This window comes from Colossoma macropomum, unplaced genomic scaffold (assembly GCF_904425465.1).
Source record: "Colossoma macropomum unplaced genomic scaffold, Colossoma_macropomum, whole genome shotgun sequence".
NCBI classification, from domain to species: Eukaryota; Metazoa; Chordata; class Actinopteri; order Characiformes; family Serrasalmidae; genus Colossoma; species Colossoma macropomum.
In genome coordinates, this window is record NW_023494810.1 from 1,284,313 (window position 1) to 1,296,361 (window position 12,049).

The 12,049-nt window shown below is 38.7% G+C and overlaps 1 protein-coding gene across 2 annotated transcripts; it reads left to right on the forward strand.

Annotated features, from left to right (window-relative positions):
* Positions 1-737: 737 nt before the first annotated feature.
* aadacl4 (arylacetamide deacetylase-like 4) lies at positions 738-10,115 on the forward strand. Of its 2 annotated transcripts, none has more exons than XM_036559650.1 (5): positions 738-1,245; positions 5,453-5,678; positions 5,773-5,836; positions 7,522-7,990; positions 9,730-10,115. In XM_036559650.1, exons 1-5 carry the CDS (start codon positions 1,069-1,071, stop codon positions 10,048-10,050), a joined length of 1,257 nt encoding a protein of 418 aa, XP_036415543.1. In that variant the 5' UTR covers positions 738-1,068; the 3' UTR covers positions 10,051-10,115. The 2 variants fall into 2 exon arrangements, with proteins under 2 accessions (XP_036415543.1, XP_036415544.1); XM_036559651.1 differs by having other exon boundaries at positions 740-1,245; positions 9,733-10,115.
* Positions 10,116-12,049: the final 1,934 nt, after the last annotated feature.

Consider the following 12,049-nt stretch of genomic DNA (forward strand, 5'->3'; position numbering starts at 1 on the left):
TAGTTTACCCATTTTTTTTAATAAGCTACAAATTATAGTGTTATGGTAAAATTTCGTAATTATACCAATTAATATGAAGTAGCTGGACAAATGATTACATGATTAATGTTTCAATACATCTTACCATCAGAATTCCCTTAATTTCACATGGCTGATGAAGAGAGCTCGCGAGCTTCTACGGGAAGCTCGGAAATATGTGACGTACTGAGAAAATCATAGGCATAATTCTATAAAAATAGACCAGTATTAGTTATCAAGATTCAAACTAAAGTTTTCAGCTGCATGTTATCTTGTTTCTATTTCAATTAAGCCGAATTTGGCTTAATTTGCCAGATTATTGATGGAATTTTCCGTTCCACCTTAAATGACGCAGCATTTATCCAAACAGTGGACAGGCGCAAGAATAGCTGCAGCGCCGTTTAAGGTGGAACGGAAAAGTTGAAAAAGAAGCAGGAAAAAATGCCAACTTCAGCTATATTTTTCACAACGACCTATGAAAAATATTATTGACTAATGTTTTTGTTTCGTTCCTTGTACAGTTGTAAATCGTTGCAGCCCTAATCATGAAGAAAATTAAGAGTTTGTTTTGTGTTTTTTCCGTAGTTCGAGCGTATTCCAGCACAGAAGAGTCAAAGAGTCGATTCCAAGCATTTCGACTCTCCGAGTCACTGACTCGCAGACGTGCAGGAGTCGAAGAATCGACTCTTTTGGAACCGACTCCCTATCACCAGTTAAACGTGCTGAATGTGGCAGAGTTGAGTGTGAGGACGGTGAATTGCGCATTAGCTGTGATTCCCGATCTTACTTAAAAGTTGCGTAGGACTCTACGCAAGGCTCAAAACTTCCGTAAACATGCGCATATTTATCTGCCGTCGCTATAAACCCCGCTTTCTGCTCGGGAAGTTACACATTACACAGCTGCTTTGCGAGTACGCCCCGTTTGTAAACGAGGCCGCAGGTCATTTGGAGGAGATCTGGCGCAGGTATTGTGAAACGTGTGATAACAGTGTCCCTGCACTATAAGGAGGGAGGGCGTGTGTGATCTGCTCAGTGTTGTCCGAGGCCACCATGGACACAGCAACTGCTATTCTGATTATTGGTTTTGCTGCACTGGCTGCAGCCTTCTGCTTGTTGTTCATTGGCCTGGTGTATGCAGAAGCAATGAACTCGGAGATTCCTCCTGGAATTACAAATCCTGGAAAACTACACGCTTTGCACTGCTTTATTGTAGGAATAGCAGTTCTGGTAAGTGTGCATCCTGGCTTTTGTTAGCTTTAATAATTGGTGTGTCCCCAAAATCCCTAAACGTTGTTTGCTGCACTGAAAAATATAGTAACATATATGTGTACTGTATATTTTATGTTACATGAGCCATAATCATTCCTTTTTCTGAGCTCTGGGGAAATGAGCAAAAGCTCTAGGCCTGCTGTAAATTGAATTTCAAAGGACTTTGGTCATCTTCAGTGCAAAATGCACAAACATGCTCTATATTCCCGTTTAACCGTCTTGGACTGTGTGTGTACTTAAGAGTAAGTTGTTGTATAACTTTTTTTCTTGTTACAAAGTCCACGTGAGCTAATGTCTAATCTTGTTTTGCTAAGGTCAGCCTGAAAATGAGGTTTAATAAGAGAAGTGTAGCACTAACAAATGCACTCATGCAGTCAGAACCACTGGACACTTGAACATTGGGTGTATTATTGAATTAAATTTGTAACTTGAACAACCTGACGCCGGTTTTTCAGATTACATCGTCTGCTGAAGCTGCTGTCAGCTGTAATCCTCTGAACAATAGAGCTGGGCTTGTCTCAGTTTGAGTAATGATAGAAGTTTTGGTAACACTTTCTTTGAAGGGTGTCTACATAACACATTCATATCACCTTACATAAACACTTCATAACATGTTCATGAATGCTTAAATCAACATTCGTAAACTATACATGTTTTACATGATAGTAATATGGACTACTATGTCATTTTACCGAAAGATGTTTTTCAAAATAAAAGTCCTCATTTTATTTATTATTTTCAGTGAAACTCCTCTTTTCTGGACTGACAGCATAAAATGACCTGGCTTTATCCCTTTGGACAGAAAGTGTTTTGACACTTTTTGCCTAGACTTTCAACTTTTCTCAAGCATTTGTATTTTGCAATGTGCTATTCTTTCTGCTTTTTACACTAATTATTCATATATGAAATATACTGTTCATTCAACACTCTATACATTATTGTGGAAAATGTTACTTAAACTAAGTTTAACTTTCTTGGGGTAAATGCTAACACTGTTATCCCAATTACTGTGGAGGTTTTATTTTTAGTGAAGTTCTTCCTCACTTATGGTTTTGGAGAAGGCACAAGTATAGCTGTGCATTAGTTATCCTGTGTAACTGAGGTTAAATGTGACAAGCACTGTTATCACAAGGAATGACTCCTTTTTTGGCATTACTTCAAAGTACAATCGAGTGGTGGCTCTTTGACTTTCCTCACTCAGGGTGCTGATGATTTTGTAAGAAATGTCTTTTATAAATTTGCTTTGCTTTGCCTTCACCATAAAAGTGATGGAAGTCACGTTATCCTCACTAAAGTGCATGTTACATGAATGGATGGATCTTGAATGGAATGGATAAGTATTATGGACCTGTCCCACCACCACACAGAGTTTGAGACTTTAAGTTGATTGACTGTTCATAGCATATTTATGAGTAATTCACTGTCCATATAGTAAAGTGACATGCAAGACAACATTCATAAGTGATTCATAGCATTTTAAGGAGCTGTTAATATACTTTATAGTAAAGTGACACGCAAAGCAACATTCATAAGTGATTCATAGCATTTCTAAGAGATGTTTACAGACCATGTGTATAAATAGTGATAGTGATTTACAATTAAATATCTACAATTATTTTCCCTACCTTTGCAGCAAGACCCAATGACTGTGAAAAGGAGTCAGTAAGCACCACAAGTAGGAAGGTCCTTTTTTTTATTGGCAAGACCAACAGGCACTTAAACATGCTGCTAAAACTCAAATCAGGAAACTACAAACTCTTCTGAACATGGAACTGCAAAATAGGCAAAAATAAAATAATCCGCCTTTACAGTAAAATAAAGCTCTGCTGATCGTTCAACACAGTTTCAACTATAAACGGTCTAAAACACTGGAGTTAATATAGCCTCTATCTGCTAATTTACCCTTTAACCCTGCAAACTTTTTTACAAGACTATTTTACTTTTCAGCAAAGTTTCGCAGTGGAGATGCGAGACACGCGGCTATAGTTGCACCAGCTCTACATGAATTCAAATGTAGGCAAGTTACTGTACGAGCCTACAGACTTAAATGGAAATTCTAGGCAAAATGAAAATGTCTAGCACTGCTGCATCTGTTTAAAACCTGCCTGCTGTCCTTATACAGAGGTACTACAATAGTTCGGTGGATTAGATTTTCTGGTTTAACGAGTACAAAACCTCCTTCAAATAGGGTATTTTGAAGATGAGATGACCTTTTGAAAGTCTACCTGTGCTTTGGGCGGAGCTTTTTTCCCTGCGAGTTGACCAATGCAGAACAAAGCCAGATAGCTAACATTACTACTAGGAAGCGGAATATCACCTCTGTATTTATCAGCCTGTGTCAGTGCATTTTTTATTTTGTTTAAAGTATTTGCCCAATGCATGCTGGGTGTTGTAGTGAGAGAACATCAATGGATGAAAACACAACAGTAATAGAAAATAATAAATTCAGTCAAAGCTGTAAGGCGAAGAGATACAGTGCTGCACTACAAAACACAACAAAAAAAGGTCTTAGGCCAGAATGTCCCTTTTAAACTTAACACATTCAGTCAAAATGGGTTGCAACATATAGCAATTCCACTAAATTTTCAAAATTTCTATATAATTCAGTCATTCAGAGTGGTTTGATGTAAAATAGTACCTTGTAGAGACACATACTGGGTGCGTTTACATGCACTCAATAATCCGATCACAATCAGATTGCTGCAGTTATCCGATTATTCAAATGGTCATGTAAATACCATGCTCAAGAAATCCGATTAAGAGAGCTGGATTTTAGCTCAGTAATCAGATTTCTCAGTGCTGTAAACTCTTACTCTGATTTCTTTCGGATTTCTCAGTCTGCGTGTGCTCGAGAACAGACGGTCATACCGGAAATAAGCGAGCAGCGTCACCACGAGACGCAGCAAAACACTTTTGGACTGACACTGAAACCAAACACGAAATAAGGGACTTAAATATTCTTCATCTTCTAGATGATGTATGTTCATATTTTCAGGTAAAGCGGCGCGATGCTTTAAAAACAGCAGCAGTGTGAAGTTTAAGTTTTACGTTATGTTTACATCACATCTTCTTCTGTGAGTTTATTGGCTGGTTGTAAAGCAGAAATCCTGTCTGACTCATGTAGACCTGGAAATACTGTCTGACTCATGTAGACCTGGAGTTTCCCCATTATCCGATTACTCAAGTGCATATAAACACGTTGATCGGATCACTGACAAAATCTGATTTTTCTGCAGTTTCAGATTATTAAGTGTATGTAAACACACTCACTGACTCCTTTTACAGTCGTGCTGAAAAGAACCAGGGGTGGTGCTGTTTACAACACACATATAGCCATTTTATTTGCTATAAAAATCTCTTCTGAGTTCTTATATCTAATGTTGTTAATGGCAAAGTAGTGGTAAATTTTATATAGTAGCGTCTAGGTGAAGAAGAACCAGAGGTGCATGCTGTGCATGCAGGCAAATGCTCTTTTATTGAACAGGCCAGGACCGCCACTCAGCGGAGTTTGTGACCAGGATAGCAGACAGGTCACTTCTTCGACACTCAGCCCACAACCCAACTCAGAACAGCACATGCATCACATGCCAAAGTAACATCAGCAACTCAAACACTATCTCAACAGCAAATATCGTCCAGTTCTCCCCAAGAGCTTGTCGCCTCCCGAGAGCCTCGCGGCACAGCCACTTTACATGGCTACGCCTTCCCCACTCCTACGGCAGCGAGGCCTGTGGTGGGACGCCACACTATTTTGCTTCACAATGACCAATGTCTCCTCCATTAATGGATATAAAAATGACTTTTTAGGCCAAAAGACTTTTAAAACTATTAGAAAAAATGTCTCAGGCATCAGACGTCATATCCAGTACCATTTCATGTAAAAACCTTCTGTGAATGAGCTTTTAGAGACACTAAACACTTCAGACATCTGGGTTAGGGTTAGGGTTAGGGCACATTTCACATCTGATCACTCTGCATGACTGCATTTACATCTTCACAGTTTAATTAAGCAGAAATGTGGAAAGAATGATAGAATTTTCTTTTAACATTCACAAATCTGACAATGCGCTAGACTTCTAACCAGGATGGAGTTAATGTCGAGCTTCTTTTGATGAGTTTGAGATAGTTTTTGTGTTTTTTTTCATTGTGCTAAATCTGTTTTCAGGGCCGAGTCTTTGAGCGTCTGGGTCTGTGTAGTCAGGTGAGTTTTACTCGATGGTGTACAGGCAGCTTAATGGCCCTCAAACGGCTGCCAGCGCCTGGTCTCCGCATTAAGGACATGACCTTCAGCGGTGTGCCTGTGAGAGTGTATGAGCCCACAACTGCTTCCGATCAGAAAAGGAGAGGGATGATGTATTTTCATGGTGGAGGATGGGTGCTGGGCACTATAGGTAAGGCATGCAAGGTCTTTGGCTGATATGAATGATCATAGTAGCCCGATATGTTCATTGAAGAGATGTAGTATAACTCTTTTTCTCAACATAGATTTATACGATGACATTTGCCGGCACATTGCCAAGGAGACTGATACCACGGTTGTGTCAGTTGGGTAAGTCTACTACATATAATTAGTATTGTCCAGAATGATGAACAGAACTGTAGATGACTCTAACCTGACTGAGAAAGCAGTACAAATTCTGAATGAAGTTATAAAATTATTTAATCATAAAATTAATAATCAAAATAAGGGTAAAACAATCTTTGTATCTAGAATACCTCCTGTTTCAAAAATGTTGGATCTTGGGGCTGATAGCTTGACAAATGCACCTTAAATAGATCATTACATTATGTTATTTATTATTTAATAACTTTTTGTTGTTCCCAAAACACTTGAAATTTACTAGGCAAACCTAGATGTGCTGGACTGACATAACTGCATGGCTTTTGTTTTTATTACCAGTCACTTTCTGTCAAGGACATTTTTTTATCATTACACTAGTACTACATTTTTTATCTGTTATCCTATTACTACTAATAATAATGAATATAGCCGCAAGGGGCAATCATAGGGGTCCAAGCACCTTCAATCTTCGTTAGCGCTGTAAGTCTCCATTAACATCATAAGTTTTTGATAATTATTAGCATTCAGTGTCTTATAAGGCTCTCAAAATGTAAACTTCACATTGCTGCAAGTTGTCCTTTGCAAGGGCCAGGAGAGTTCAGGTGGAATTTGAACAAAGCACCTAAACAATTTATTGGTAGAGAGAAATAAGAAACCAAGCACCATTTTAGGAACTAGTTCCTAACATTCAATTATTATGATAATTTTCTTTTATATTACTCAATAAATTTACAATACGCCCTCTGTTGGTCATTTCATACAAATATTTGCAATTTGGTTATAATCAGGCAGTTGCTTATATATTTGTAGCTTTTTAAGTCGGACTAAGCCAAGTCACACCGATTTGTTCAAATCTTGCAGCCACACTCTGCTTAAAAGTCATGATGTTTTTAATAATTATTCATGTTGAGACTCCACAGGTTATTTTAAGAAACATTTGGAGGACATTTGATATAAACTCAAGGAATAGTAAGAAAACATCTGTTTTCAACCTTTAATGAACTGCAGAAAAAAAGGTGCTTGGACCCCTTATTATTATTATAATGGGTAGAATTTTCAGTAATTGTGTGACGAAAGCAAGTTATGTTATTTAAACAGTAAAATTATTATTATTATTATTATTATTATTATTATTATTATTGCAATAGCATCGAAGGTACTATGTTACACTGTCGTCATCCTGGCCGGGAAAAGGTGCAGTTGTGAATAAATCCATGTTCTCCCTGGATTTGTTTGATACTTAATTTGCAATTTAGACATGACGTGTCTGCCGCAATGTCATAAATAGTTATCACTCAGTCTGTTAGTCAGTCATCATTTTTCTTAATAATTAAACGAAAATTCCACTGATTTTTCAAAAATGTGCAAAATTAAATTCTTAAGGTGTAAACAAAGGCATTTAGAGTGGTTTGATATGAAATGCTCTGTTATTACTAAAGATACCTACTTATAGAAATAGAAACCAGATGTCCAAATGTAATACCACTAAAAGCACCACACAGAAAGTTATCCCCTTTATAACTGCACTGGATAAGTTATTATTGTACAACAAATAATGGTTATGACAAGCGAGTTTAATGTTTTTAATGGAAATGTAAAATATTATAAAAGTTCGTATAAAAAAGTGCTTGAAAATGGGTTCTGCCATTGTTTCCTTTTATTCTTCTTCACAGTTACCGCCTTGCCCCTGAGCACAGGTTCCCTGCCCACCTGGATGACTGTGAGGCCGCCACTCTCCACTTCCTGTCTGTGGCAAAGGATGAGTTTGGGGTTGATCCTGGCAGGGTGGTGTTGGGTGGAGACAGTGCTGGGGGCAACCTGACGGCCGCTCTCAGTCAGAGGCTGGCGAGGAAGCAGGCTGGACATCTGCCCTCTCCTCTTGCGCTGGTCCTCATCTACCCTGCCCTGCAAATGGCAGATTTCAACCTGCCGTCCTACCAGCAGAACCATGCCGTGCCCCTATTGTTCCGAGCCAGGACCGTCTTCTACTTCCTGCAGTACCTCAATGGGGACATGTCCGTGAGCCAGGACGTTCTAGCAGGCAGGCACATTCCCGCCGAGCTAAAGCAGCACTACAAGAAATGGCTTGACCCAGCTATTCTACCGCCCGAATTCAGAGAGAGATGTGACCAAAGGCCAAAGGTGGGTTCAAACTACAACCTCGTTTCCAAAAAAGTAAGGATGCTGTTGAAAATGTAGATACAAACAGAATGCAATGATATGGAAATCATTAAAACCCTATATTTAATTGAAAATAGTACAAAGACAACATGTCAAATGTTAAAACTGAGAACTTTTATTATTTAAAAAAAAAATGCCCATTTTGAATTTGATATTACTTTTTTAAACGTTGATGCAACGCATTAAGTTGGAACAGGGTCATGTTTACCACTGTGTTGCATCACCTTTTAATAACACTGTAGGCTTTTAGCGAACTGAGCAGACAAAATACTGTAGTTTTAAAGGCAAAATATTTTCCTATTCTTGCTTGATACAGGATTTCAGCTGCTCAACAGTTCGGAGTCTCTTTTGTAATATTTTTCATTTCATAATGTGCAAAATGTTTTCAGTGGTGACAAGCAGGCCAGTTCAGCACCTGGACTCTTTTAATACGGAGCAATGCTGTCGTAATACATGCAAAGTGTGGTTTGTCTTTGTCTTGCTGAAATAATCAAGGCCTTCCTTGAAAAAGCAATGTCTGGATGGCAGCATATGTTGCTCAAAAACCTGAATATATCATTCAGCATTAATGGTGCCTTCACAGATGTATAAGTCCCTAATGCAATGTGCATTAATGCACCCCTACACCGTCATGGAGGCTGGCTTTTAAATTGTGTGCTAATAACAAGCTGGATGGTATCCATGATTTCCAAAAAGAGTTTCAAATTTTGATTCGTCGGCCCACAGGACACTTTAGTCCATTTCAAATGAGCTCCGGCTCAGAGAAGGCGGCAGCGTTTCTGGATCCTGTTTATATATGATTTTTTCTTTGTATGATAGAGTTTTAACTTGCATTTGTGGATGCAGTGATGAACTGTTTTCACAGACAGTGTTTTTCAGAAGTGTTTCTGAGCCCATGCAGTGATTTCCACTACAGTTGCATGTCTGTTTTCAAATGCAGTGCCGTCTGAGGGCATCACAACCAGCCAGTATTGGTTTTCAGCCTTGTCCCTTGCAAAGAGAGGTTTCTCTAGATATAATGTACCGTTAATGATGAAATCTCCAAGTTCTTTGCTATTTTACATTGAATACTTTATTCTTGAATTGTTGCGCTATTTGCCCGTGCTTGTCATACTTCTGAAAGACTCTGGGATTATGCTTCTTTTTATTAGTTTTTATTATTATTATTATTATTTTTTTGCATTACACAACTTTACCAGTCTTTCATTGTTCCTGTCTCAGCTTTTTAAAACCGTGTTCCTGGCAGCAAATTCAAAATGGGCGTATTTTTTTCAAAAAATGCACAATTTCTTAGTTTTAGCATTTGATATGTTATCTTTGTATTATTTTCAACGAAGCGTAGGATTTAAATCATTTAAACATCATTTTATTCTGTATTTTTTTACATTTTGCAAAGTGTCCTAACTTTTTTTGGAAATAAGGTTGTAGTTTCATTTACACAGTTTATTTAAATAAAATGTGTATTTAAGTTAAAAGTTAATAGATTTCTACTTATATGAATATTTTCTAATGATAATACTTCTATTTCTGATGTATTCTACCTGTTTGGAATCACTTGTTTTATTATTAATAGGTGTAATAAATTGACTGATGTACAACAAGCTGAACACTCTGAAAGCTAAGATGTTCTGCTACAGTTCTGTAACTCATAGACTTATAGAAGCAAAACTCCTTTAACTTCCATTGCAATTTGCCAAAAGCAGGTGGCCACAGATCACGATGGTGAGGTGTACCACATCATCAAAGACGGACTGCAGCCAGAGTTCTCTCCTTTGCTGGCCGAGGATGATGTTCTTCGCCTCACGCCTCCCACCTTCATCCTGACCTGTGAGTACGATGTGCTGAGGGACGACGGGTTCCTGTTCCAGAAGAGGCTGAAGGACCTTGGAGTGGACGTCACCTGGCATCACCTTCCTGATGGCTTCCATGGTGCATTTAACTTCTTCAGCAAGAGAAGGATGTACTTTCCTACTGGAGAGAGAGCCATGGAGCAGGTTGTGAGCTACATAAAGGGACTCTGAAGCCTAGAACACAATTTCCCTTATCGGGAATGTAGCTAACAAATAAAGGAAACGTATGTACACTATACCTGAATCATCAAACTGCATACATTTGTTAAATAATTTCAAATAGACTTGCTTATGTGGTTTCTGACACCATATGATACACTGTAAAAAGTGGCTCGTCAGATCTACTTAAAAAAATTACTTAATGTGGTAATTAAGCAGTAGAACCCGAGAGGGAGTGTGTTATCGCAAAATAACATCAAGGCTGTGATTTGGTCGCCGTAGATCATCACAGCCGTGATGTTATTGGCGATAACACACTCCTCGAGTGTTCTATTGCTTTAATACAACAGTTAAATAAATACAGTAATAAATTAATAAACTGGGCCGTGAACGCAGCGTTTAATATGTTTTAATGTTCGCAGTTCCTTCACCAAATTATAGTTCCTTAACGAGCAGCTTGTTGCTACATCAGAGTAACAAGCTCCGCCCACTCGCTGCACGGCCGGCAGTTCGTTCTCCAGCTCCTTACACTAAATTCCCAAACTGTCATCACCACTGAGCAGCTTTTTAGTCGGCAGCTGTGACAGAAGAACAGCTAAACAACCTGGAATCAGCCAGAAATGAACCCAATACCATTCGCCAAACGTGTAGTCTGATCTTCAGAGTCTGACCAAATCAGACTGAGCCCTAAAACTGCTGCAATATCAAGTTCAGCTCAGTTTTGTCAGTTTTTGCCAGATGAGTATTAATGTTGTTTTGTTCCAGCCAGTCTGTAAAGCATCTTACAGCCCATTTAGTTTGGCGAATGGTGTTGGGTTCATTTCTGGCTGATTCCAGGTTGTTCAGCTGTTCTTCTGTCACAGCTGCCGACTGAAAAGCTGCTCAGTGGTGATGACAGTTTGGGAATTTAGTGTCGTCTCATCTTCAGAGTCTGACCAAATCGGCTGTCGGTCAAATGTGATCTTAAAAGTGTCCATTTTCTGTTTGTGGCAAAGTAAGAAGTAAAAACGTTCAAATGGCTTGAGCGTCTCCTACAGCTGACAAAGTCGTCAAAGCAACAGCGTCTCAGTGGAGTGATACAGTGTTTGTGAAAAAACGTGATGTTATGGCGAAATAACAGCACAGTTAGAACACTTCTCAACCAACCAGCTTGCGTGGCCGGAACTAACTGTTGTATAACAAGCAGTTGAACTAGTTTTATTCAACTCAAAAAATTACTTTGATTGAAAGTAAGTAAATCTGACGAGCCACTTATTACAGTGTATATTGTTATTTGTAAAAATGAACAGAAAATGAAAAATGAAAACAGTACATAGCTGCCATCTTGATGCCTGTTTTTCATTCGTACTTTTGTCCATTTTAATGTTTAGCTTACACATTTTTATAGATTTCTCAACACAGTTTGAGGCAATTGCATTTTCATTGTCATTCTAATGACGATGTATGTTGATGCTAATTCGTGGGGATTAAGCTTCTATCACTTGTTAGCTACATTAGCTCAAAGGTACAGAAGCAAAAACCTCCTGCCTAAAGTAGAAACTTCACAAATGTGACTAAACGACTAGCTGAACCATTAGCTTAACCCCTGTGTGGTGTTGATGTGTTTATTACACAGTGGTCTGCTGGACCCACCACATTATTGTTTTTCAAATCAATACAGCCATAACAATTTATGTAAAAATACCAGATGTTTAAAATATCACAAGTGTCCAGCATAGGGTTCTACTTTAGCAGCTGTAGCCAGTCAGCAGCCTGTCCATGTTATCCACCCTCACACACACATATGCAAACACATACACACACACACATATATAAACACATACACACACAGACACACACACACACTAACAGCAGGCCATGTAGGAGGAGAACAGAGTGAAGGACACAGCACCTCCACACTTTTACTCCCCGCGGGTTCAGCCCAACACCACGTGTAATATAAATGTGGGGGGTGAACAGAGTGAAGACACTGAAAATGGGTTATTTTAAATGTTCTTCACAGAAAATGAGC

Coding starts and splice junctions, on each gene's coding strand:
- aadacl4 (XM_036559650.1), top strand. CDS start 1,069: ATGGACACAGCAACTGCTATTCTGATTATTGGTTTTGCTGCACTGGCT. Junction 1,246..5,452: donor TTGTAGGAATAGCAGTTCTG/GTAAGTGTGCAT, acceptor ATCTGTTTTCAG/GGCCGAGTCTTTGAGCGTCT. Junction 5,679..5,772: donor ATGGGTGCTGGGCACTATAG/GTAAGGCATGCA, acceptor TTCTCAACATAG/ATTTATACGATGACATTTGC.